This window comes from Antennarius striatus, chromosome 7 (genome assembly GCF_040054535.1).
Source record: "Antennarius striatus isolate MH-2024 chromosome 7, ASM4005453v1, whole genome shotgun sequence".
NCBI lineage: Eukaryota > Metazoa > Chordata > Actinopteri > Lophiiformes > Antennariidae > Antennarius > Antennarius striatus.
The window spans coordinates 7,331,417-7,358,748 of record NC_090782.1 but is presented as its reverse complement, the minus strand read 5'-3'; the positions used below and the strand labels follow the sequence as shown (position 1 = coordinate 7,358,748).

General features: G+C 41.9%; 1 protein-coding gene across 1 annotated transcript; it reads right to left on the bottom strand.

Moving 5' to 3' along the window:
• Positions 1-327: 327 nt before the first annotated feature.
• On the bottom strand, positions 328-26,058 carry rnf220b (ring finger protein 220b). Its single transcript, XM_068320132.1, has 15 exons — positions 25,467-26,058; positions 8,653-8,779; positions 7,549-7,591; positions 7,351-7,443; positions 6,560-6,602; positions 6,242-6,331; positions 4,568-4,611; positions 4,143-4,230; positions 3,744-3,840; positions 3,423-3,482; positions 3,258-3,319; positions 3,091-3,175; positions 2,137-2,245; positions 1,170-1,244; positions 328-786 (listed from the first exon to the last, which is right to left on the bottom strand). Exons 1-15 carry the CDS (start codon positions 26,056-26,058, stop codon positions 715-717), a joined length of 1,680 nt encoding a protein of 559 aa, XP_068176233.1. The 3' UTR covers positions 328-714.
• Positions 26,059-27,332: the final 1,274 nt, after the last annotated feature.

The following is a 27,332-nucleotide window of genomic DNA, read 5'->3' as shown; positions in this document are numbered from 1 at the left end:
GGCTAATCCTGCAGCGACCCACTTCTTGATGGAGTAACAAAACAGAAGCCTGACCAAAACAAGATGCTTCTACCCACAAACACCTGAATTCAACAAGTGAATATTCATTTTATTCTTACTGCTAAAGCCACTTCGTAACACGTTTTATTGTAGTTACAATAATAAAATTAGATTAAATGAAACTACATAAAAACACATCAATGGCAAAGACAAAATGAGTTTGAATGTGACTAGAATACAGTAAATGTTTCTACATGAGCTACACAAATAAACAATCTAAATGAAGATGATCTCTGTACAGTAAATACTGTTGGGTTGTTCTACTATTCAACATCATTTACACACATCATTCCAAACATACACAAAAGTATGTACATGTGCTTTTCATTTGATTAAACCTTTTTTTTCTTTTCATAAAAGGGTTACAAAATTGATAAATATTGTCCCAAAGCATTTTGTTTTTTGTTGCCTGAGCTCTCAGTTTACAGTTTTATTCTGATCTGTTTGCAGCAGAAACATCAACTTTATACAGGGTTGTATTGGAAGGTTAAAGGTCACGCTAGTTCTTCAGCTATTCAACAGGAAAGAACAGGAATGGGTGGGGAGGAGGAGGCAGAGAGTGGAAGTCTCGGACAGGCCAGCTGCCCACAAGTCCATCCCCAAGTGGTTAAAGCAGAAGAAGTCCCTCCTCCTCCTCATCTGTGAGTGGCTGCATCACAGGAAGACCCGCCTTAGGTCTCCAGGTGAGGTGATGGTGTTGCACTGAGGACACAACTTCTTTGCTCCCTAAAAAAAAAAAAAAAGAGGTGAAATGAGACTTTAAGAATGTACACACTGTACTGTATTGGAATAATTAAAAAAGGAAAATAAAAAATTGGAAAACTAAAGTTTAAAAAATGTAATTTAAAGTTTTATTTAGAAAAGTACACTATCAACATGTCTGTGTAGGTTCTTAGTTATCCAGGTCATGGTTATCCGAAGCTGTTTGAGACAATCCACTGGAAGTTAAGAAAGTTTTTGAAGACGTTTCGTCTCTCATCCAAGAGACTTCTTCAGTTCTTCAGTTCCAAAGAACTGAATTGACTTAAAAACGTCTTTGGATATTCTCTCATCATTTAACTTTGATTTTACGTGGGTATGAATCAACATAATTCTATGATTTTTTTTACCAGAGTTCGAAGCCAACACTCCTCACAGTGAACATGCCAACACTGGATGGAGGTGAGAGGGGTCGTGTAGGTGTCCTGTAGAGAAAACGCAGCCATGAGTCTTTACCTGTAGTACCACAAGCCACCCCTAGATGTCCACATCAATCTATAATAAAGTATTAAAAAGCCTCTGAGCAAAAGTACGTTTAATTGAGACAAAACGTCCTGCTGGATTGTTTGGTTATCCATCATGCTGTATTAATTTAGTTGAAATAAATGTGAATACAATTGTTTCGTAATTTTTTCCATAAATTAAAAAAAAAAGTTTAAAAAAAGTAATCATTTTTCACATTTGTACAGTGTATTGATATAGAATAAAACTAGACCTGAACCAATATTTTGACATATGTTATATTAATATGCATTTCAAATTCATCAAATTTATCAGTTAATAAATTGTCACATAAAATATAAATTGGTGGAATTTCTGTTTTTCTGAAGTTCTCAAAGGTCAGGGAAATATCTTCTAATAGTTTATTTTGTTCTATGACATGAGACGGAGTAAAGCAACGCAACATATTCTGACTTTATAGAATCTGGAAAATAAGTTGACTTCACTTAAGATGCACTCTTTCTGTATATCAGTTTTTAGGAAGAATGAAAGAAAAAATAGTCTTGAAAAACCTGTGCCCCAGCCAAGACTCAAAATGAAGCTTTGTTTAATATCAATACACGTCACATGGTACAGAAATATCACAATAAAAGTTTTTAGATACAAATAATGAATGTAAAAAACATTTTTTTAAATTATATAACAAATAAAAATATCATCATCCCCATATTTATATTTCGCTTGACAGCCTGACCAATAATGTTGAGATGTTAACATATATATCCCCGAAAGGAATAACAGTGGTTTCTGCATTACTGCGCTCTTCTCTCTATTGTGTGGATCTGCTCTGTTGATTTAATTTGCCTCTGTGCTCACCATGCAGATGAGGCATTTAAATCTGTCTCCTTTAGTCAACTGTTTCTCCAAATCCCGTATCCGAACTTTAAGTGCATCCAGGGTTGTCAGTGTGGAGTCCTCTGAGAGTCTGTACACACGCACACACACACACGCGCACACACACAGATGAACAGTAACAGAACGGGAGATGGGAGAGTTAGCCACACACTGGAGAGTCATTTATAAATTGAAGACAGATTAAATTATTCGCTGGCCAACATGGATATTGAGCATGAAATTTATCAGCAATCACATTGCCTGCATTCGCTGTCTCATTTATCATAGGCTGAGAGTGTTGGTGGGGGATGAGGTGAGGCATTAAAGTCCTCACAGACAAGACTATATGTGCAAACATACAGTATAGGCAGGCAGGCTGCAATGCATTACGCGTGATGACATGTACGTGTCGCCTGTTGTGACCTTGATTGATGATATCATCACATTGATATAGTATTGTGTATCACGCTAGGAGGAGCAAGGGCAGCCAGGAATACAACACAGAACGTACGACAACCAAAATACACTTTACAGTAAGGAAAAGCGGCACTTCCTTCGCCCTGATTGGCTGATTCGCACCTGGGCTTCACTAAAACCAAATAATCTCACTCTCACCAGTGTGATCTTTATTATCTGATTAATGTTTGACTGTTTCTCTCAGACAAATAAAGTAATAGTGTGCACATTGAAGTCAAAAATTGGGGGGAGATTCCCTTTTTGTATTATTATAATATTCCAAATTTAGAAAAGGTTTGTTTCTTTTTACAGTAAATGTAAAAACCTTTACTCAGTAATTCATTAAATTCTTGAAAGTGTCATACGCCTAATAATTAAACAATGAATCACAACCAGTGAGCGGTCAAGATGTTTTCGGAAGTGAGAAAAGTGGGTATTTTAAACTCTGAATGAGCCCAGAAACACATTATACAGACTTACATTTCGATCTCAGCGTTTTTGCAAGTGGTTTGGAGACGAGCTGGACTGTCATCCACTTTCTCTCCACTGCTAGTGGACGGAGTGCCTGAGTGAACACGAGAGCAAACAAAACAAATTGAATTTGGTTTCCTAAATAATATAATTGGATCACAGTTAAATGAACTCACCATCATTTGACCATTTTGGAAATTCAAGGTTCACTCTGGAGTCCGGTAAAGAGTTGCTACTACTGCTGAACAGAGGACAAGACAGACATTGAAAAAAAAAAAAAAAAAGACAATGACGAGGAAGACAAGATTTGCTATTTTTAATCCATCGGGTGGGATACATACTTTCCTGCTGTCTCCTTGGAGCTTTCTCCCACACAGGGGATGATATCTGTCTCAGAGTATCTGAGGACAAAGGTCAGGAAACAAAAAGCTAACGGCACTTTATAACCTGTAAAATGTTGAAAATTTATAAAACTGAGACAATTTGTTGAAGCGGTTGACAGAAAATTAGAGAATAGACATGAATCCCAAATCCATCGATCATATTAATCACAGTTTTCTTACAAGTGAAGCATCTTGACTATTCACACTCACTTAGTAAACTTACAAATATTTTGTCCATCTAAAGTTAACATCACCCTTGACTACTAATGTTAAGGATACTGGGCTCTGCCGTACTCCAGAGTATCATCTCCATCCACGTCCAGGTCGGCGTCGCTGTCTCGACATTCCTTGGATGTCGTGCTCACCAGGACTCCACCTTTGAGACGTTTCACAACACACACTCTGTTGGTGTTCTGGTGGAACAACATGTGCTTCTAAAGGACGACAGTTCACTGGCTGTCGGTTAGTGTGTAACCAGTCTGCAGGTCAGATCTTCACTCTCAGCTGAAAGACACCATCGCTTTAAACCCTTCCTTCGAGGTATTCTGTTCCACAGTAATGTGGACTGAAAAGTTCAGTGATTTTCTAACCGTCACTCAGTCACATTATTCACTCTTGACTGAACAAGATCACACACACGAGTACCTTTATGGCACACACATACAATTTCATGCTTACCTTTAAATCCTCCGACCAGAGACGTCATCTGTATCCTTTTCCTTTCATTCCACTCATCCTCCAGTTGCACCAAGTCCAGTGAACCCTCCTAAAATACACACACACACACACACACACACACACAGAGCAGACAATGTCTCAGTGAATATGTCCATATGCCTCCCATAGCCTCCAGCCACATATCTGCGTCTGAATTCTGATCTCTGTGAACGGATGCCAGCAGGACTTTCACATGGATACACGGTGAGATGACAGTGATCCTGATGCAACATGAACAAAAGCAATCAGCAGATTCAGGGGCGTTCGGACCATCGACATTCTCTTAACCTGAGGTCTGCCCCTAGTATTGTCATCTCCGATGAAATTAAAATGTCAAAGAAACAAAACATTTTTGCCATTCTACTTGGAAGAAAAATTGGGAGTACCTGTCCTTCTTCTTGTTTCCTCCTCTTCAGCTTCCCGATCCTGACTAGAAACAAACAGAAGAGAGACAGTTAGAGGTAATAACAAAGACTTTGTTATTAGGTTGTGAGTTCTCTTAGTTGCATTCTCAAAATTGTAAATCGCCTTTTTTCACATTTCACATTTAGTGTATGCCCTCAAAGTTTCGTGTCTGTTTCAGGATATCTAAATAACGGTGTTTATTTTTTATGATTAGAATATGTGTTAAACGGTCATGTGAAGCAGCAAGATCAGCCACGGCCAAAACACTCATAAGTGCAGATATCCAATCAGACATTCCCAAGTGTCCCGCAGGTGTCCCCCACACTAGACAGGTCAGGTGTAGACTTTAAAGGTAAAACCTACACCTGAATGTGGACTGTAAAGGTGCCTTTAAAATCCATTGAGGTAAGTAGGACTTAAATTTCCAGACTTCTTAAACAACAAACCACACCGGGGCTAAAGAGTCAGTTATGCTCCCTCTGCGTACGGGAATGAGCAACGGGACACGGTCGAACCGTCAACGCCTCCATGCTCCCATATATCGTTTATGTTCGCATCAATAAAACGCAACCACAGGAGGGTAATGAAGGCCTGGAGGTTTCAACAACAAATATTTCCTCTCTGTCTGGTCCAATGGAAGTTAAACATCACAGAAAACTTAAATCCCTAATACCACAATCACTTTTTCTTTTGGGCTGCGGATGCAAATCAGTTCCTCCCGTCACCATCCCATCATCCGACTCTCTTCCCTGATATAAAAGTCAACACGGCAGAACACCTGCACATCCGCTCCCACTGTGACCTGACTGACTGCAGATTGCATAAGGGGACATTAACTTTTAGGACCCTCTTAATTCCTGCTGGATGGCCCCCATGGGGAGGCGGGTGGACAAACAGAAAGGAGAGACCTGGTGGCCGTGACACGATCTGAAGGAACATAATGAGGGTTAAAGAGACTGTCATAGATGAGGAAGAGCTCATCAAACAGGGGGGGGGAGGGGGTCAGCAGACGAGGCCACTCTTCTTCCTCTCTTCTTCCTATTCCTCCCTGACACGCATTTAGAAGCTCATTATGCTGTCCTGTATAAAGACCCAATAAAGGCTAACAGACCTCAGCAGCACACAGTTTGACGAGTCAGCAAAGAGCAGAGGATCAGTGGTGATGACAACAGCAGGAGGTCTGTTTCAGCCTCAAAAACACTATTACATTACTACTGACAGGGTTTGAAACAGCTTAAATGTCTGTTGCTTCATCATTGCTTGTTCAATCGTATTAATTAGTTTATTTATTAGAAACTCCCGTGGAGTTTGCCCCGCCTCACGCCCTCAGACAGCCGGGATAGGCTCCAGCTCCCCGTGACCCACTACGGCAGATAAAGCGGTTCAGTAGATGAATGAATGAATGAATGAATTAGAGTTTAATTTCAGAAGGCAAACAGATAAAAAGCAATGGTTTCATTATTGTTATCTATCATTTCCTTTGCCTCACAGATAATAACATTCTTTATTAATGCTGTACTTAGGGAACAAACAGCAGCACATGAGTTTAAAACATCTTATATCCTGTAAAGTTCACATTTTAGAGATTCTTCATGATGAAGAGGAGCTGCTGGTTACAGCTGATGATGAAGGAGGTTCTTCTCCATGTGTCTTACCAGCTTGTGTGCAGTCTAGGTGGGCTCCTGCGCTGTGGGGGCGTAATGGGGCAGATTTGACGTAGCACCTGCACCAGCAGAGGTCATCGACTGTTAACATATCAAGAGGTCAAAGTTGAAAGGTTAATCGCTCCTCTGCTCGTGTGGGCGCTAGGCCAATGGAGATGTAGAGGGAAAGGGGTGACGTGAACAACCGGCGAGGAGGTGGGGGTGAAACACAAAACTGGCCATTTCAGTGTGAAAAAAGGATGGAGGATGTCTGAAAACTGAAAACACGGTGCAGCACTGACACGCAACAGTCTGTGGTCACTGACGTACCGTTTAGTCTGGTGTGTCTGTTGGCACGCACACGGAGAAACGTCTGTAACACACACACACACATACACATCTGTCATTCACCTCTCTATCAAAAAAAGAACGGTTTCACAGTGTAAAAAGTAAGACATTAACACACAACATGTCTTTAACTGTAACAGATATTTTTATTAACATTTTGTGAAGTTTTAAAAAAAAATATCTTTCTCCTAGTGGAAACTTTTTTTTTTTTTTTCTTCATCCTTTTTTTTGATCCCTCCACTACTGATTTTCTGAAAAGATCTTTACGCGAATGTAAAATATCTTTTCAGGTCCTGAAAATCAGCATTTTTGAAGCTACAAATAAAATTAGCTGGACTTGAATCCAGATGGAGCAGTTTAAGTGAGTGCTTAGCACCGAGTCACTGGCTCTAAACCAGGAACAAAAATTGTTTTTATGATGTCGTTAACCATTAGTTGTTGGCTGCTGTATTAGTGCACTAATCAAATGCACGACTAAACACATTTGGTGATGTGTACAAACTCCTGGTGTAAAAAGTAAATAAATAAAAACTGTAATTCCCCTTCAGCGTTAAACTAAATGTTATAACTTAGATGCATTCATTTCTGTTTCCCCTTAAAGTCTAGCAAATACACAACTGCTTTGGATTACTTGTTCTAAATATTTTCCATCACTTCTTCTATATTTGATTCCCAAGAGAAATGCACACATGGGATAATTGTAATGATTTTATTTAGTGACTCTGAAATTGCTGATGGTCTGTCTCTGGTTTGTGTTATTTTCTGAACCTCACCTGGTATCGGTCAGAGCCGGCATCCTCAGGCGGTCGAGGAGGTGACGTGGGAGAACCCGCTTCACGCTTGATTAGAAGAGAGAGTGACAGAGACTGTAGAGAGAAATGGTGACAAAAAAAAAATTGATAATGACAGTGAAGAGCAGGATAAAAACCCCTGTGCTCACTTTAAACCCGTAAACCATAACAACTGTTTACCTTTGGTGACCTAATGAGGGGGTTTTGCTGCATTGGGGCGGCGCTGCAGAGAAAAGGAGCAAATAATACAGAAGCTCATGTCAAAAAAGCTTGAAAAGCAAACACACACGCAAATACACACGCACACAAACATAAATCAGCTTCAACATGTCCCTATGAAATATATAAATAATTTATTTTTCTTTAAATGTCATCTCGTAAATAATCTTTTATCATGTCTGAATTTATGAGTTTACATACATACAGATAGGGATCTCTCTCTCTCTCTCTCTCACACACACACGCACAGACACACACACACACCCATACACACACACATACAAATACACACACTGTCCCCGAAGGCCAAGTTCAATTTGAAACCATTACTGTCCACGGAACGGTCGTTAAGCAGATTTGGAGTGTAATGTCTTTATTGGAGGAATCATTCTTCTGGTCTAAGCAGCAGGCAATGTGTGTGTGTGTGTGTGTGTGTGTGTGTGTGTGTGTGTGTGTGTGTGTGTGTGTGTACGTGCGTGCGTGCGTGCGTGCGTGCGTGCGTGCGTGCGTGCGTGCGTGGGTGGGTGGGTGTGGGGGTGTGTGTGTGTGTGTGTGTGTATGTGTTTGCACCTCCAGACCTCCTTTGTATGTTTTAGACTGTGTGTGTGTGTGTGTGTGTGTGTGTGTGTGTGTGTGTGTGTGTGTGTGTGTGTGTGTGTGTGTGTGTGTGTGTGTGTGTGTGTGTGTGTGTGTGTGTGTGTGTGTGTGTGTGTGTGTGTGTGTGCTGCTCAAAGCAGCCATTATCAGGACATTATCTGCCCGCTGTATGATTTGTGGCCTCCAGGCCGGAGGCTGTAATATGAAATATGTTGGGAACAATGAGGCAGCTTGTAAACACTGCACACAGGTGACAGAAAGACGGGAGATACCACTTGGGGAAACTGGAGGGAGGAAGGGACCTCTAGCTGCGAAATCTGTCAACATTAATTATCACCTGAAAGCTGAACATAAAAAGTCTTAACATAAAAAGAAAGAAAATGACAAAGAGACACATAGAAAATGTGAACGGTGTGAAGGCTGTGATTCTGATGACTTATCATTAAATATAAAGATTTATTGAGATACCTGATTTGTATCTGAGCCACTTTGGCCAGCTCCTGCTCCATGTGGTCCTGCAGCTCTCCTGGTCTCAGAATGGTGTGGCAGACGGGACACACTGGGGCCTGAGCGTCATAGAGACCCTTCACTTTGCCTGGATAAAAAGAGAGATTTTTAGTCATAATGGTTTTGCCCTTGAAGAAGAAACAAAAATGGATGTGTGACTGAAAATAGAACATTTATGACATAAAGATATCTGGGATTAATAAAGTACCTACCTATCTATCTATCTATCTATCTATCTATCTATCTATCTATCTATCTATCTATCTATCTATCTATCTATCTATCTATCTATCTATCTATCTATCTATCTATCTATCTATCTATCTATCTATCTATCTATCTATCTATCTATCTATCTGTAATACAGATCTTTTTGTTTAAAACATATCATTCAAAAAGTCTCAGGCAGGTAATATCCTATTTTTTTTAAGATGATATTTTTTCCTTTTCCAGTGAGTAACACCTGAGACATACACATCTGTGTGTGAACTATCACACATACAGTAAGTCATGGTCACTTCACTGCAAATATCTGCTTACATGCACAAGACAAACACAAACGGTATCCAGACAAAGAAACTGAAATACGCGTATCTGTCATCATTTTTAGGTAAAACACGTCATGAATAAAGACGACAGATTCGAGAGGGATGGGCTGGACTACAAGGTACCAATGTGAACCCTGGACTCAAAACACCTTTAAATCATAACAGTTTTGCTCTTAAGAACAACTGTTCCGGTGTGTGTGGCCAGTAGACTCATCTGTACTATTGATAGACAGAGACAGTAAAATAAGGTTACACACATAAACACACAGACTCGCTGCTATGGCCCCCTGCTGTCAGTGTGTTGACATCATAGTCTGTCAATAGGGAACATTACCCAGAGGGTCACTCGGCCCATTGGGCCCCACTGATGGATTACTGCCATAAGCAGCCAGCTGGGAGCTGGAGGTGCTCTACTATATCAAGATTTTACCTAGTAGATGAGGTGATTTACTCCTGAAAGCCATCAATCACATGCAGAGAGATAGTTGGTAAGATGCACCTAATTTCTCAACTCTGCACAGACCCGAAAAAAAAAAAGGTTTAAGACTTTAAATTCGGACAATTACAGAGACGTAACAGTTCCTAACCTCTCAGATTAAAGTGGACTGAACATCTTGACGAGAGTTTAATCCAAACACAAGATGTTTCAACACCTTTTCCAGCTCCACTCCATAATGAGCTCTGATGCCGTCACCTGAGCTTTGAGCCCTCATAATGAGGAACAAAGTTGGGCGAAATGGCCTCTAAATAAAACATAGGGTGGGAAGGAAAGCAGAGTCGGGTGTCCTTGGGAGAGTGACAGCTCTCTTCGTTTCTCCCCCGCCCCTCCTTTGCCTTTTTTGCATCCTCTCGTGGAAGCCTAAATGACTTTTCCCGACATGCATCGAACGTTCCCCGGCTTTCTGCGCTCTGCAGCCCGGAACATGCAGGCATCAGTAAACAATGAAATCTCTTGGCTGAAATTGAATTTATAACCACATTACCTGAACAGATAACGTCTCTGAATGGCGCCGCGATAAGAGCAATGGGATTTGATTTTCAGGTGTTTTATTGGTCCACTTTTTGGATAAGGCTCCCTCCTCCAACTACAGCCCCCCCACCCCACCCTTCACCTCTGCACCACACAAACATCAGATTTAATGGTGTGAGAGAGGGCATGCATGGATAATGGTGTTGTGTGTGTGTGTGTGTGTGTGTGTGTGTGTGCGTGTGTGTGTGCGTGGGGCTCTCGTAAGTGACAGTTGTTCGTGTGGTGCTTCATGACCATCTTTTTACACGTCTCCATCCCCCTGCTGGCCTGCGCCCCCACCCAAATAAATTCTGTCAGTATCAGTCAGCCTCAGCCCCTCTTCAGCTTGGGAGGTCTCAGACACACAACAGGGGGGCTGTAAAACCTGCCTGCGAGCCTTCCTAACTGTTCCCTCACTACGGCAACTGGCTGCGATGAATTGGCTGTGCTGACTTTGACTGGCCCATCTCCAAATGGATTCCCTGTGTCTCTGATTGTTTCCTTCTTCTGTCTTTGTGTCTCACCAGTTCAGGACCTCCTTTCCTGAATTCCAAGCCATTGTCCAGCTGCAATTTGGTCTCTTCACTTGCTGACCCCACTTGGGAAGAGCCTCTTTGGCTATATCTCATGTTTTACTCATAAAATAAATTGAGTGGGCCGCTTTTTGTGATCCCTTTTAAATTTCAATGACCTATTTTGAAATAATTTCACAGTAGTGCCTCCACGTAAATCCAGGAATGCCACAGTTGCACAAATACCTGAACACAATTTCTACTTTATGACCCTGTGGATTTAAACATTCCTGAGGGAAAACAAGCGCTGACATCTACCTACTCCACCTCTGCTATCAAGAGCATTTGAGAAGGTAAAGTTTATGTTTTGAAAGAAAGCCAGACATCCTCATCTTCCTCATGCTTCTGTATGAATGATGGTCAAATTCAATTTCTGTTGTGGTCAAATTCAATTTCTGTTGTTTTGCATCAAGGCGTGGACTATGACTGTCCAACATTCAGTGCTCACCACAGAAACAGAGATCAGAATACCGCTGACAAATCCTCAAAGCATGGAGTTCCCCCGAGGGCCTGGGTAATGGTTGATGCCAGCGCCCATATGACGGCTGCCAGTTCTGCTGATGCGGACAGAGCGGAGATGCCTAACGTGACCTTTAGTGAATGCCACATCACATCAGGTCTGGATGTCACCCGTTGACATTATGCAGGGGCATGAAAAGGCTGTTCTGCAGGGAAGACACGGTGATGAACATCCCCCTGGTGACAAACCTATGGACACGGTATAATTCTGATTGACATGAGGAGGACTGGACGGCTTTGAATGACAGCGGACAAACAACCAGGCATCCTTGGACGATGCGGCACTTGTTTGGAGTAAACTGGGTCTGGTTTCCTCTTTGTTCATTAGCGGTAAAGTGCTGAGACAAGTCACTTCAACTGGCATCATTATCCCGATCATCAAACAATTCTCTAAGCACATCAGAAATCCCTCTATAAAGTCATAACAAGGAAAGACTCTATATAACCAGTAGGCATGTAAGACTGGGGGGAGTGAAGTTAATGCTTGGCAGCTAACAGTGGTAGTGGGTTATGTAGGCAGGTCCTTGGCACACTTTCAGAGGAGCTGGAGAGCTATAAAAGCCACTGGCTCCTGCCACACCTGTACTCCACCTTATCCCACTGCCTGCTTCCTATTTAAAAGCATCACATGCAGGATATTAGTCAGTGTTTTTTGCCGTCTGTGAGGTCGAAATAACCTCTAAAGCGAAGGGGGAGAGGGAAAGTATACGGGCCGCCGTTTGTTTTTTATTGGGGAAATAATGGTCTATTGAGAAGTTGGGTATTTAATGAGCAACATAATAGGCCCTGTACTAACACATCTGCTATGAGCAGTCATTTCCTCAGCTTTCAAAGGCTGCAGCACCAGCCTTTGAAACAGCAAGTCCACTTGCCTTTGACTTAGTACTTCAAGATATCTGCTTTTTATTAATTGTAGAATTGCTACGCCGGTAATATATTAACAACAAATGTGCTGCTGGGATCAGTGTTCAATACAAACCTAATTTAATGGCAGAAGAAGGTACATACACTTCCTCCAATGGCTTGACCTCAAATCTCTAACTGTCCAAAGTAATTCCAGCATCCTTCAAAAATATCCCTCCTACTCTACAATCAATTGTGTTTAATGTATTAAAGACACTCACCACAACCTTTGGCCCTTGCACAAATCAATGCCTCGTTAGACCACTAATGATCATTCATTGACTAATAAGATCTGTATCAACCTCTTGTAGAACATTGATTGGCCTTTGGCCTCTGTAGTGCTCTGTGCATTAGATGGACACTGTGGAGATGGCAGCTCTAAATCCTGGGGAGTCAGATGATGAAAAAGCTCCTGCTGGACATGGACAGGAATCCTAAACCCCAAATAGACTCATTCTGAAGCACCTCAGGCCAAAGCCCTTTTATTCTGTCCCACAGATCAATGAACATAACTTCTCTGACCACAGGTCAATCAGCACACAAAGCCCTAATATATCTCCTTCCCCCTATTGTTCTTTCTCTCTCATCTTCTCTTGTAGTCTCTACGATTGCTTCATCAGGTGCAGACGTGGCTCAGCATGTATGTGTGCAATCATCTCATTGATGGAGAGTGGACTGGGTAGCTGCGAGACTGTGTCCATGTGTCCATATTTCTCTTCTCAGGACCGGAGGGCAAAGATCGAACTCTGCCTCTGCTTTGCTCCAACCAATCAATCTGGCCCTCATTGAGATGCATGGTTCAGTGATCTTTGATGGTGACACACAGATCTGTGGGTAGGTGTAGAGGTCAGGGGAAAGTTAGGACTGTCCTTGGTGTCTATCATAACACGAGGCTACTTAAATACCATCCAATGTTCTCTTAAGTAATATCAAGTCTATCTAGGGACAGAACTTATATGTACCCATTCTATTGTTGCAGGCTTGGAGTCTGTAGTACTTTTCTGAGAGCATTTTCATTCTGGGCCTTGATTCCATCCCAGCATCTGTTTGAATGCAGTGGAGGAATAAGGAGGGCGTTAGTTTGTTGCACCTCTGTGATGCCTCGGGACATAATAAAAGCAAGGAAACACACGCCTGTATGAATGGAGTGTCCAAGTGTTGGAGAATGTGTGCACTGCAGTAGTAATACGTTCAGGTGTGTAACCTAACCCAAGGATCTGACAAAAGGAGGTGACAGAAAGCCCATTATTTAACAACCAAACGCAGAATTTGGCCACCAAACTGGCGGGTTGTGGAAATAAGTTAGCTTTTGTCCTTGTTGAGTCATCACCCCTATTAATGTTGAGGAATGCTGTGAACGCACAGGCTTGGCTTCAAAATCTGGGCTCATGCGAATTCATCCTTGTTCATTTTTGAATAATTCCACCGTATTTTGGAATCAGATCTCGAGTGAATCGTTTGTGTGAGTTTTCGTTTGTTTTCCCACCTTCATTACACAATACCACCAGGAACCGTTGGGCCATGTCTTTTCCTTTCTGTCCTTGCTTCTTCTTTCCCTTACTTATTCTCATCTCTCTACCATCAGAATAACTGATAAAGGAGTACAAATGCCAACTGAGGTGCTCAATTAGAATTTCAAGAAAGGAAACAATGAATTCCAGCATTTATGAACCTCTAGAAGTTGAAATGAAACCAAGCTCATACTCCGGGCAGCAAATGTCAAATCCAGACGGTGACATCCGTCTGCTGTTTGCTGTCTGTCAGTCATGTTGGATGAAGAAGCCGCTGACGGCGGACAGCGATAGAGCTGTTCACTGGTGGCCTGTCACTCATTCTGATGCTATCAACCTGTATTCGCTGGAGAGACTGAAAGACATAGACATCCAACTCTGTCACACTATATCATACTGTCGGGACGCAAACCTCTCTCAGCACACTTCAGACAATTAAATGCCATAGTCTGTTTATGTTTATCAAGTTAATAATAATGACTGAAGATGCTGTTATGTGACGTACTCTGAAAAACACAAGGGTGCCTCATAGTCCCGAGGAAATACTGTACGAATATTTATAATTTACAGTTTGATGTTGGTTGTATGATGACTCAAATCTATATATTGTGATGACTATCCTCCACCCGAGAGAGAGAGAGAGAGAGAGAGAGAGAGAGAGAGAGAGAGAGAGAGAATTAATGTGTATTAATCAATGGTCTGGGTAATGATGATCTATATTTTTGGAAACAATCTAATTATCTTCTAATGAGGGATCATGATCTGTTTGTTAGCTTCTTGATTACTCTCTCTCTCTCTCTCTTTCTCTCTAACACACACACACTGCTTGTCTCGCCCTTATTATTTCTGTCATCACTTTGCTCTCATTTTCTTTTCCCCTCTTCACTCTTTCTCTCAATTAGTGGCTAATAAGGAGAAAATGAGACGATCGCTCTTTTGCCTACATCAAGTGTTCAACTTTTCTAAACAGTCTCAGACAAACAGTGTGTGGAACTCACTGAAGAGTGTAATTAACACACCCTCACCAGTGGTACTCTAACAACTACAACAACCACAGGACAAAATTCTGACCTTAATAGTGATGCCAGAGTTTTTTCTTATAGTAGTGGCCAGCAAAGGGGAGGCTACAGTGGTTTATTGTACCAATGCTTTGGTTTTACACTTTTATTTATTTATATGTCATCTGCTCAGCTGCTGAGCGTTGAATGTGTTATTGTTTTACTGCCTCTGAGGTGTAACATCATTAATGTGAGGCTGGTTTCTTCCAGTTAGCTCCGACCTTCATTATTAGAGAAATGAACTACATCTGAGTTGTGGGTAACGCAAGAGCTTTAAGATTTGAAAGCCAAACATTTTGATTATCATTAATTATCGTCCAGAGAATGCAAGACATCTGGACATAATGCTATTCATTACATGACATCACATGATTAATGCATTTACCGTCAACATACTAGAATCATGGCTATACCAACATGAGGTGAACTGCTGGTAGTTCAATGCTATTCTTCTCAAAAAAAAATTCTTTGTTTTGTTGTTTCCAATTTCAATTTGCGCATTACGTACTGCTGCTGTTGGGTGATCAAAAACCATTATGTAAGTTCAGATAAAGTGAGGATTAATGGACAGTTACTCACATGGTTACAGTACAAAAGATGTCTTATCATTATGACTATAAATGAGCAAGATCGGATAAAAGGAGAATGAAGGGATAAAAAGAGACAAAAGAAAAGGAAATGTAATATACTAGAACCACATTTCAGATATGGATAAATAATTAAAATGATCATGTTTTTATATAGAACTTAGTTTAATTTCTTCTCTGTTATGGCTCCATATCTATTTCATTGATGAATCAATCAAAGAATTCTCTGATCTTTGGTCTTGATCGATGATTATTTTTCTTTTCTACTTCCTTTTTTGCACTCGTCACTGTTCATTATCTGAACTTGTGGATTTGTTGTGTTATTCTTGTCATGAAAGCTGAAGCACACAGCCATACTAACCAACTAAGTGCTGTCATGCTATAATAAAGGGAAAAGAATGAGAAACAACGGCATGCAAAGACAGATGGCCATGACAGCAATATTTTCATCTGACAAACTGACAGTAAAATAGTTTTACTGGGTTTAAAATTACTTACACATTTTCTGCACAAAGACTTTATTGTAGCAGTCCTTGGAAAGGTTTTGACAATAATCCAGGAGCGTCAGAAGAACCCACCATGGCACCGACACGCCAATGACATTAATGCATCAAATGGTATTTTTGTTAAATAAAGATGTTTGAAAGTACATTTTCTTTTCCAACCTTTAATGTGGGGCAGCTGAGGAACAAACAAGGACAAACAGATCCTTAAGACATGACCACAGATCCTCAAAAATCTCCATGTGCTTCAAACAGAGTGTAAACTGTTATGTGTTAACAGTAGATATGCCAGATTTGTGGCCTCAAAAGCCCCGCATTGAGCACTAATCACAATGCAAGGAGACATCAGACCAGTAAGAACTTGTTGACACCACCCTAGGGCATCCCTCCCTGCACCCATCAGTGGGCAGCGTTACAGATAAAGCACCTGTCCCTCCCACCGCTCCCCCAGATAAGATCTGATACTGTCAGAAACTGTGTTGACTGCTGCTGGTAGAGGAGCACCACGAGCAGCTGGCCCTCTGTGATGCACCTGTGTTTGGGTTTGTCACACTTCCTAAAAGGAAGCTATTTTGTCTGTCTGGGTGAGAAAACAATTATAGCAGATGATGGTTTTGGTTTCTACTAGCACAAAGATATGGCTGATTGAGCAGCTTATCTCCCGTAACTCACATTAAAGGAAAGACGAATCAGGATCACTTGAAGCACTGGGGTTCACAGGGATTAATTAATTTCAAAGGGTATAAAAATCTGGGAATTTTTCCAAGAAAAACAGTGGCAAATTATTCTTTAGCAGATTTTTTTATAAAGGTGAGTAATTCAATTCCTGTGTGCAGGGTTTTTGATCAAAATACTGAACCCCATTTGCTCCCAATGACTCCTTTGGTGTGCGAATGCGAAGCTGAATGGGTGAATGCTGACTTGTATTGTAAAGTGCTTTGACCTGTGAGTCCAGACAAAACAAAAAGATGTAACGTGATTACATTTACAATTCTAAATATTTGTATTTGTGTTGCAATAAAATGATTAAGTGATTCATGATTCATGGGATTTTCTTGTTGCTTCCTAAATCATCTTTCTAGTGACTTTTTTTTTTTTTTTTTTACAGAAATCTCTCTGAGGACTGACTTTTAAAACTGTCATAAAGAGGCAAAAACATCAATAAATCTAAAGAAAAAAAAAGGGTTTGAACTGAAAGTAAACGTCTTTCGAATGAATTATTTAGATGATATCAGAAATCATAATATCATGTCTCCACTGTCTGCACTCGGCAAAGGCCTCCATGCTAACATCTACTGTGTGGTTTAAGCTTTACACCGCAGAGAAAGGTGAGCAGTAAATAAATGTCTCACAGTTGTTGGTGTTTTCTTTCCCAGATAAAGGGTAGAGCATCCCTGTGTTCTGTGTGAGGTATCCCAGCAGCAGACTGACTCCACTCTCCAGCCCCGGAGCCTCGCTGAGGGAAAGTTGTATTGAACTTCAATACATCGACTGAGTGGATAGACAACCCATCAAATCACTGCTGCTGATAGTTAAATGTGTGTGTGTGTGTGTGTGTGTGTGTGTGTGTGTGTGTGTGTGTGTGTGTGTGTGTGTGTGTGTGTGTGTGTGTGTGTGTGTGTGTGTGTGTGTGTGTGTGTGTGTGTGTGCGTGAATAGAACTGCATACTGTATTCAAGTGTTTGACAAAGAGAATTTAAGTGAAAAAAAAAGGCACATCAAAAATCTTTGTGTGTTTGTATGTGGGATCATAATAAATTGTGTAGAAACATTTCTAAGTTTGTAAGTGCTCATGTGTGTATCATTTACACACACATAAACACACACACACACTACGGTATAGCCCCGGTGAGGGCAGCGCAGCGTGATGCCCGTCGATACGCCCCTACAAACTCCCCTGTCAGCAGACGCAGGAGAACAAAGCGGCCTGTCGCGGTGCCAGTGGGTATAGATCTTCTCCCCTGTGTTCTGGCTCAATGAGGTCGCGCGGAGCTGCTCACAGTTCAATCTCCTCTACTTGACTGATCAGGAGCTCTGCGCTGCTGCTAATGAGACTGGACCCTTTCCTGTCTGCGGGACCGTGAACCGGCCCACCCAGACTAAATCTATGTAGAGCTCCGAGTCCACACAGTGACAAGCAACTGGCATTCCAGATAAGGCTAATTAAAAGTGATTATTGGTTATGGGCATTATCCGTCAAAGATCATCACAGTCATTTACTCAGTAGAGACAGACATATTAAGAGACCGTAGGTTTTTTGGAAACCACTGTCTCAGTGTAAATGACATTGAGTTTACAGTGAAATTGAATTTATTATATTTTGAAAATTGCAGCAAAAATAACAAAAACAACAAATACAACTAAAATACTGCAGTGATGCCGTGCAGACTCACACTTTAAACAGGTTTGGCTAAAACTTATATATTAAAAGACATTAGTATTTTCTAGGGTGGATTTGAACTGCTTATAATTAAGGGAATTTCAATTATTTTAAATGAATTATATTTGATCATTTTGATTAACACCATAATTCCACAAAATATTATTACATGCAAAAGTATTGGATTGAAGTTGGCCATGTTCAGATAAAAAAAATCCTTCATCATAACAACCAGAGCAACATTTCCTTCTTATGAGAGGCAAACCACACACACACACAGCTTGGCAACAGATTTGTCAGATTTCTGAAAAAAACAAAAAAAGTTTGCCAAATATATAACCTGTGAAGGTTTAATTAAAAGTAAGTAAATTTAAGTGCATCAGTCATTTATATATAATTCATTTTTAAAAAAAGTCATTATACTGTATTGACTTCTGATAGTAGCTGGAACATCTAGTCAAGGCTGCTGCATGACTTCTTATGTGACACCTGGCTGCAGCAGCCACTCGATGTGTTACTGTATACTGGTGTCATTTACATGGAAACAATCACTGGCATGCACCCCACAATCACTCAGTGATTGATTTGTAATTGTACTAATAGGGTCACGACCGAGACAATAGAATGTGTAAAGCACAGTTCTTGCTCTTACTCAGCATCACACACTCTCAGCGGGCCTGCTGAGCGCTGCATGTGTGGTCTGTGGAGACAATTAGCACAATCTCCATACTAATGGAGCCTGCAATGGACACTGCTGAGCCTGCCAGCCATTGTGTATGTGATCCTATGAGTTTGCATGTGTGTGTGTGTGTGTGTGTGTGTGTGTGTGTGTGTGTGTGTGTGTGTGTATGTGTGTGTGTTTGTGAGGGAATTTGTGCATACGCGCATATCCTTCGTTGTGAGCCTTCCTGTGTGTGGTTGAGTGTCTGCCTGAAATTTGGTGAGTGTGTGTGTGTGTGTGTGTGTGTGTGTGTGTGTGTGTGTGTGTGTGTGTGTGTGTGTGTGTGTGTGTGTGTGTGTGTGTGTGTGTGTGTGTGTGTGTGTGTGTGTGTGTGTGTGTGTGTGTGTGTTTGTGCGTGTTACCTGTTCACTGCATTAAGAGTTTCTGTACTTTTGAATTTATATACGTCTGTGTTAGCCTTTCTGCCGTGTGTGTGTGTGTGTGTGAGTGGCAGCAGCCTATATGTTAGCGGGGTAAAGCCATCCCCTCCACCCTCTTAGCACACAGCTCTAACCCTGATCAACTGCCACTCATTAGCACCATAATAAAGAGTTGAGACGACAAGTAAAAGGTTATATACTGCTGAACTGCTGTTTTCCTATCAATTACCCAGCCTGTGATTTATGGCCCAGACTCAATGCTATTCTCTGAGGAGAATTGGGGGAGTGTTTATGCCCTTACACAGCAGGGGTGAAGGGTCAGTCCTGGTAAACTTTGACCTTTACGCCGAGGTGCACCGACACCGATGGGAGTTTGCAAACAGCAAAGTATCACTGGAAGGGACCGAATAGATGAGTGCATTTTTTTTATGGATGCCTGTTTAAAGTGATCTACCTTTTCGTTTTAGACACACTTGGTGTTAAACTGTTGTATTTGAGTGTAAAAAAAAAAATCTGAGGATGGCATGTGTCCATGGCATGTCCACTGATTTCTGGAAACAGTTTCAAAAGGACACAAGCAAGTGTCCAAGTAGATTTCTCTGAGTGTGATTTACAACTGTGTGGGAGTCAAGATGGAGCCCAGGCAGTGATACAGAATGTGTCTCTCATTATTGTTCTTCTGTTCTTGTAAATGTCCCCATTTTATTAGAATTCAAAAACTTACCCAAACATTTAACTCTTCCTCACTAAAACCACTGAAAGACGTTATGATGCTGCTCACAGCTGGCAGACCTGAGACCGTGAGCACGAGTGATCTGCTGTAAGGTGTGTATGAGGAAAACACACACCTGCTGTGTGTTACATACATGTTTAACCCCAGCATTTGGCCTTCCTGGCCTCCCTATCTGCCTGACTGATTTGTGGGACTCTGGGGAGAGAGGGTATGTGTGTGTTTGTGTGTGTGTGTGTGTTTGTGTGTGTGCGTGTGCGTGTGTGTGTGTGCTTGCTTGCATGCGTGCTTTCCACATCTCCTGTCTTTGATGAGAGATCAGAAATGGTGAACACAAGTCAATCGGGAGAGAGAAGAGAGGACGCAAAGAAAAGGAACGATGGCTTTTGATTCAATGACCCCTGCACTCATTATAACACTCATTATTAATGATCTCCCAATACATGCTTTTAAACAACAAATCTGCAAAAGAAGTGTGAGTAAGTTTATATCTTATATACACGCTGAGCAGCATTTTCTGACCTGTGTGACACAAACGTTTTCATAGCAGATATTATGTTTGTCCAGTTTTTGCAGATGTCGTTGGTGATTCCGTCATCCAGGTCATGGTAGATCTCAGTGTTGAACATACTCAACTGGACTTGTAGGAAACTGAAAGACATTCTTGACACTGTAGAACTGAAGAAGCCTCTTTGATAAGAGAAGAAACAACATCAAGTTTTGTCCTATAAGTCCAGTTGTCTTGATTCAACATAGGAACCCAGTCTGCAGACATTTTCACTGGTCTTCTGGAGTTGAGCTGCTAACATACTCCCTCTCCCTCTTTATATAAAGTGCCTTACGTCTGGGCTGATGGCATCAGGAAGTGGAGGAAGATACAAAGTAAAGCTAAAGGATCTGTGACCACCATCTACCAGGTGCTGATGGACAACACAAGAAAAAACCCACATACACCCACATTAATGGAATTCTCCATGCTACACTCATTTAATAGCATCGATCACCAGCGTACCGTGTGGTCCAACAGCCAACACTCTGAAACTTACTAGGATTCATAAGCAAATATTGTGTAACGTTCACAAATACGCAACAACAAGAAAAATCTACACGAGGAAAGTACTTCCATGCTCACTTCTCTCCAGCCACTATAAAATAAAGGGAGGGAGGTAAAAAGCCAAAGAGAGTTTCCCTCCTGCCAGGATGAAAGTATCTTTTACTTGGGAGAACATTAGGAGAACAAACTACCATCACAACAGGAGGGGGAACAGTCATCCATAACGTGGTCTCACATCAAACACAAGCACCATTAGTATTGTAATACTTCCTCTCTGTGTGTTTGAAATCAAGAAGAAGACTAACAGTGTGGTCGCCCAGAGAGCTGGTTGCAGATGTCGCTTGTCCGGGATGGAGGAGCTTTAAACAGACGCTGTGGTTGAGCTAAATGTTGCTGTCAGGAACAGTGTTTGGTTTCTTGTCTTTCACATTTCCTTTTATTAGTCTAAAACATGGGTTGTAAACTTGACTGGAAATGAAACCTTTTTTTTTAAAAAAGATTTAATTGGTTTTTTTCCTCTGTTTGTGTGTATTTCACTTTCTAAAACCTCCTTGTTTTTCACTGCGGATGCTGGTTTGTTTCATCTGTTTTGCTTCTTACAAACAGAAGTCCAAAACCAAACATGTTCATGTTCACTCCTTTTCATCACTGCATGACTTCAGTTTTCTTATCCGAGTTTATTTGCGAAAAAACAAAACCAAAATCACAAAATTACAACAACAACAACAACAAGGAAACTAGCCTGAAAAAATATGGTAACTACAACTGTTGATTCATCTAACGCTCATGTGAGTCTGCCTGTTTAGAAATATAAACCCTGGGAATAATAGCAGGCGTCAGATACTATATGTGTATGCATGAGGATCGAGTGTTTGCTATTGATCTCCTGTGGTCTGTCAGTGGGATGTAAACACTGTGTCTTTCAACGGGAAGCTCCTCTCAATACCAGCAGCCGTCAGCGGCTACACGGAAAACACAGCGCACAGACTCCCCCGTTATCAAATCAGCACACACAGATAGAGTATACAAGCTAGAGTGTCTACATGTGCATGTGCGTGTGTGAACATGTGTGTGTGTGAGAGAGATATGTCAATCAATTGTACAAACTTACATCTATAAATAAGTGTGCGAAGAGGATGCAGAAACCTGTCTGCTGGAGGCGGTAGACTGTAATTATTTTGATGATTTTCATATTTAAAGACCAAGTGGCCGCTCACAATTCACACTTCACTATAGAGATGACCCGGAGAGCAGACCTAAAACCTGAGGTCCTTCTCCGTTGCACTCATTTCGTTTTGCAGCTGCAATTTAAAATGATAATTTACATGTTGTGTAAATTTTCTCAGACTTTCTAGTGACATTCCAACTATTCAAAGTGAGACAGAAAGTTGCAGCTGTCACCATAGCAGTTTGTTCGACAAAGGGGATTTCACTAAATTCGAAACGACATCACCTTTTTGCTTCCCCTTCCTTTTGAAATGTTTTCACTCATGGAAATAAATTGGCTTGAGAAGAGAACTAGATGAGACTCTACTTAAATCTTTATAAAACAGGTAAACTCACTGCTTTACTTGCCAAGCTGACAGCAACACACACGTGTTCCACGTATCCGATCACAAGGCCCTCAAACATCTGGCTCCAGTTACCACAACTCTCACTTCGCTTTGCCACCACAGTCAGATGCAGACTCACACACATGCACCACTCAGCATCTGGCTCACAGTGTATTTTGCCACTCAGGATTCCCAAACTGGTGTGTCTGGTAAAGAACCATTTCAGTTCCAGTTCAGGCCTGGAGCGGAAAGCATCTCCCAGAGGAAAATAAGCATGACTCGCTCCAGTGAAGACATCTGCCCTTTGAAAGCAAGTGGGGCTGTTTGAACAGCTGTCGGAGCACGCTGTGCATTTTCAGGCCTTCACTGATAAAACAGAGGCATTCTGGGAGTGAAAATGAACGGAAGAAAGATGCTAAGCGAACAGAAGGAGATGTCCGCTAACAGTAGAAACAGGTGCCCTGCATCAAGAAGCTACATATGAGAGGAATGACATAGTTTGGTTATTGCGCTTAGACTAAATGTGACACTTCACTTCGTCCCAAACACTAGTGCAAACGAAAAGTGTTGATTTGTTCAGATGAGAGCCGATGTGAGCATCGTTTAATATCAGACACAGAGATGCAGCAAAGGACGGTTTTTATTAAATCACAGCATTCATTCATGTTATAAAGCTTTGATTCTTAAAACTGGTTTCTTTTCTTGTTTTTCCAATCTCTGCATTGGGTTTGCCCTGTCTTTCAGGCAGTGTCAAGGGTATTCATAATGCCTAACAAGACGTCTCAGACAAACCCATACAGGACAAGGAACACACATGACCCCAAACACAGGAGGTCACTTCAACAATGCGGAAACCTTTAAAAAGATAAAATTAGGTTTCCATTCTTCAGTTTGTACTCCAGTCAGTATTTGCATAGCCAGTGCAGCAGTATGTGAGCAACAGACGCTCTCAGAGCCAGAGAAGATTTCAAGCTTAACATTCAAGAGTTCTGGTCCTGAAGTGACTGTCTGTTACCCAGTCAAGAGGAACAAGTGGATGTCAGACTTAGAAAAGTGCTGGGAGCTCAATTGCATTAAAGCTCTTAGTTTGCCTGAGCTCAAATCTAATTGGATAAAGCTGGAAAAGCAGCTTCCAATGTGTTGAATCCATTTTTATTTTTTTTTAAATTCAAACAGAGATTTTGGGAGGAGAGATGCCTCTCTCTCCCCCCCTCCATGTTCTATTCCACCCCATCTTTTGTCCTTGTCAACATTCCCCAAATGAGATTCCCAAAATCAGGAGGTGAGGGGTAGCATGCATGCTCGAGTGCACAGAGCAAACATTGTCAGACAGACACACCTCTCACACCAACATGTCGGCTGGCTCCTCGTTCCTTTCCTGTCCTTATTAAAATTCCATATTGAGATTCCTTCCTGCCAGTCCGCCTTCCTGGCCCTGTCACTCAGACACCAACCGGCGACAAAAAACCCCCAAGTTTCAACAGAGACGCACACATATGCATGGAGACACAAACGGCACACAATTCAAACTTTTCTTAAGACAACTCGTCCCTGCCCCCCCACCCCGCCTTCATGTGTGGGATGAAAGTTTCCTTTAGGTGATATGTGTGAGAGCGTTGTATCAGCGTCTCCCCCTTCTGCCTTCGCTTCTCTCCATCTCTGCGCCCCCAACCCACCCCACCCCTCTCATTGTCATTATTTTCGATGGTGTCCCCCTCTGATCTGCTGAGCCTTTGGGTGCTCTCTCCTCTCTCTCTCTCTCTCTGTCTTCCTCTGGTACCTTTCATCTGTCAGACGCTCCCCTTGGCGACCGCCACTGAGGGGGTTTGATTTCCCATCATGCCTAGCATTGCCTCTCTGACTTCGGCTCTCTCTCTCTACCCACCCCCCCCCCACCCCACCCCCCTCTCTACCTCTGAGGCGAGTATTGTGCCCCCGCATCGTTGGGCAATTATCCTCAGGAGTAATGAGGAGCGTCTCTCCCTCCACGGCACACTGACTGACACCTCTCCCACTCATTTGTCAACAAATCAGACGGCTGGTGTGGGCGGCCATATTGAGCTGAGGGTTTTCGTTGGGAAGCTTGGGCTGAGGCGCATCACTGCGTCTCTCTCTCTCTCCCTCTTTTCCTCCATCCTCCTCCATCCCTTCGTCTCTATCTCTGCCACCTCGTTATCTCTGACAGGGTGTCATTCGTTCTAACTCTCACTCCTCCTGTGTCAGCCCTCCACACGCTTCCATGTATTTGTGTTCCTCAGCCACCAAGAAAAGTCTTACTTCCAACAGACCTAATGGTCATATATAGCTAATGATCACTAAGCTGAACAAGTGACACTGTACAATTTTATCTGACTTTGTGTCAACGTCGAACACAGGCAGTCACTGTAAACACTTTGTCCAACTAGACGACGGAGACTAGAAAGCACACGGGAAACTATTTTCAGATGAGTCTTTGCTCATAAAGGGTTCTTTAAATTTGTCACCAGAGATCGACCCAGCAGAGGAGGACATTATAATAATAATAATAATAATACAAAACAGTAATCTGGTGTGTCAGGTCACCCGTTAACTCTGCGTATTTCAAAGCATAATTCAAAGTTGCTGACTGTAAGTGAACATCAGATGTGTTGAGATGTGTTTACACACTGAAACACGCATCAGAAGTGTGTGTGTGTGTGTGTGCGTGCCTTCGTGTGTGTGTGTGTGTGTGTGTGTGTGTGTGTGTGTGTGCGTATAGTGTGTACTCACTGTGCTCTTTGCGCTCCTCTGGGCTTGATAAAGCCTCTCCATCAGACAACAGGCCAGACATGGAGAACAGCCTTCGCCCCGACTCCTCCACAGCTTTGAGGGATCCTCCCGGGGAGCCAAAGTCAAACTCCTTCCCCTCCACCTCTGGAAAGCAGCTTTTCATCCTTTTAGCAGGGGTGAAAGCTGAATGATAAACCCCTGACTCCCTCTCCTCTTGTGGGGAGGAGAAAGGTCGGAAGGCACCCACTCCGCTGTGGTTGAGCATGCTCAGGGTGGAGCAGTCCAGGTTTGGTGGGGTGAACTGAGGGTGCAGGTGGAGCAAGGATGCTGGAAAGTCTCGGGAGGGAAAAGTACCTGACATAGGGGCCTGGCGTTGATACATGGAGGTGAAGGTGTAAGAAGCTGAAGGGAAAGGAAGGTGGAGGTCCTTCTCCACAGAAGCGGGGACACCAAAGGGTCTGGGGGCCTGGCAGGGGACGGAGGCGTCTCGGCCGGCTTCAGCAGTCGAGGCAAGGACCATCAGGGCGGGGGAGGCCAGTGGAGCTGGCAGATAGGAAGGGCTGTCCATCTTGAAGGGGCGGTGGAGGTCCATTCACCTCCCTGTCTCTGGTCCTGAGGAGAGGCGGAGGTGACGGACAAACGGAGGAGAGAGGTGAGGGTGAGCACAAAGATGGAGCTACAGCGGGACGTGAGAAGAAATTACAAAGGGCTTCGAATGCTGCGCTTTTTAATTTGATGTTAATAAATAAATAAACACTAAAGTTATTGTTATTAATGATTTGAGACTTTGAGCTTTTACACAGGAAACAAATACTTAATCTTACAAAGTTCACATTGAATTCTTCTAAATGGTACAAAAGTGTACAAAATGTGGAATTTTGTTAAACACCCCGGGGTGAATGTGAGGCCTTTTTGCACTTAAAGTTTTGTACTAATTTCAATACAAACTGATTGGTCAAAGGCTGTTAATAATTAAGATGAGATAAATTGCAAGCAAAAGTAAATCAGGAAAATCCTGAAAACGTGAAAAAAAGCAAGTTGTTGAAGATCTTCTTTAATTAATTGTCTGGGTAATTCAGCAAACTGTAAATAGTACCGATCGTACACGTTAAAAATAAATTGAGATTTCCAACGTGAAACAATTACCTGCACTAAAACATCAGGAAATTGGAGAGGATGATTGGTCACAAATGTTTTATTTCTTTAATAATTACAAACATTTCAAAGAAAATCTATTTTGCTGAATTAGTTTGCAATGAATAGTTGACATTTAAAACTAAGTTTTACGTCATCAATCTTATTTTCAGCCCATGAATTAAAATAAATATTGTTCATCCAATTGAACACTTGAGGGTCGTAAATTATTAAAATCATAAAAAGAATAAATGAATATGTGTGTTGCTATTAAGAGACAAGTCAGCACAATTCATGAGTTTAAAACAAAATAATTGCGCAAACTTTGAGCTTTGATTCCATCACATCCCCAAAACGTAACATTTCTGAGTTTGTTTCTAAATGGTTTTTAAACCCGACAAGTTTTCCAATGAACGCGCACAAGTTTTGTCAACTACCGCAAAGCAATCAAATAACCAATAAATCAATTAGAACGTTATCATTATCGCACTTACCTTGAACGCAACACGAGGTTTAGATCTGCGTTAAAAAAAAAAAAATTAAAATAAATAAAATCTCACTCTCTACTCTTAACTTTTAGAATTTCAACGCGACACTTTGTTCTGGCAGCGCAGGGAATAAAAAGAGGAAAGAGACGCGCCGGCTTCCAGGAGCTCCTCCAGATGTTTCAGGAGGTTTCAGGCTGAAAACGGCCGAAGTTCAGAGATGTTGATCCGCAGCGCTTCAGCGTCA

Excerpts from the sequence above, each read along its gene's own strand:
- rnf220b (XM_068320132.1), bottom strand. The coding sequence starts at position 26,058 with ATGGACCTCCACCGCCCCTTCAAGATGGACAGCCCTTCCTATCTGCCA. Across the intron at positions 3,841-4,142 it reads TCTGGTCGGAGGATTTAAAG|GTGGAGTCCTGGTGAGCACG; the intron begins GTAAGCATGAAA and ends AACGTCTCAAAG. Across the intron at positions 787-1,169 it reads AGTGTTGGCTTCGAACTCTG|GGAGCAAAGAAGTTGTGTCC; the intron begins GTAAAAAAAATC and ends TTTTTTTTTTAG.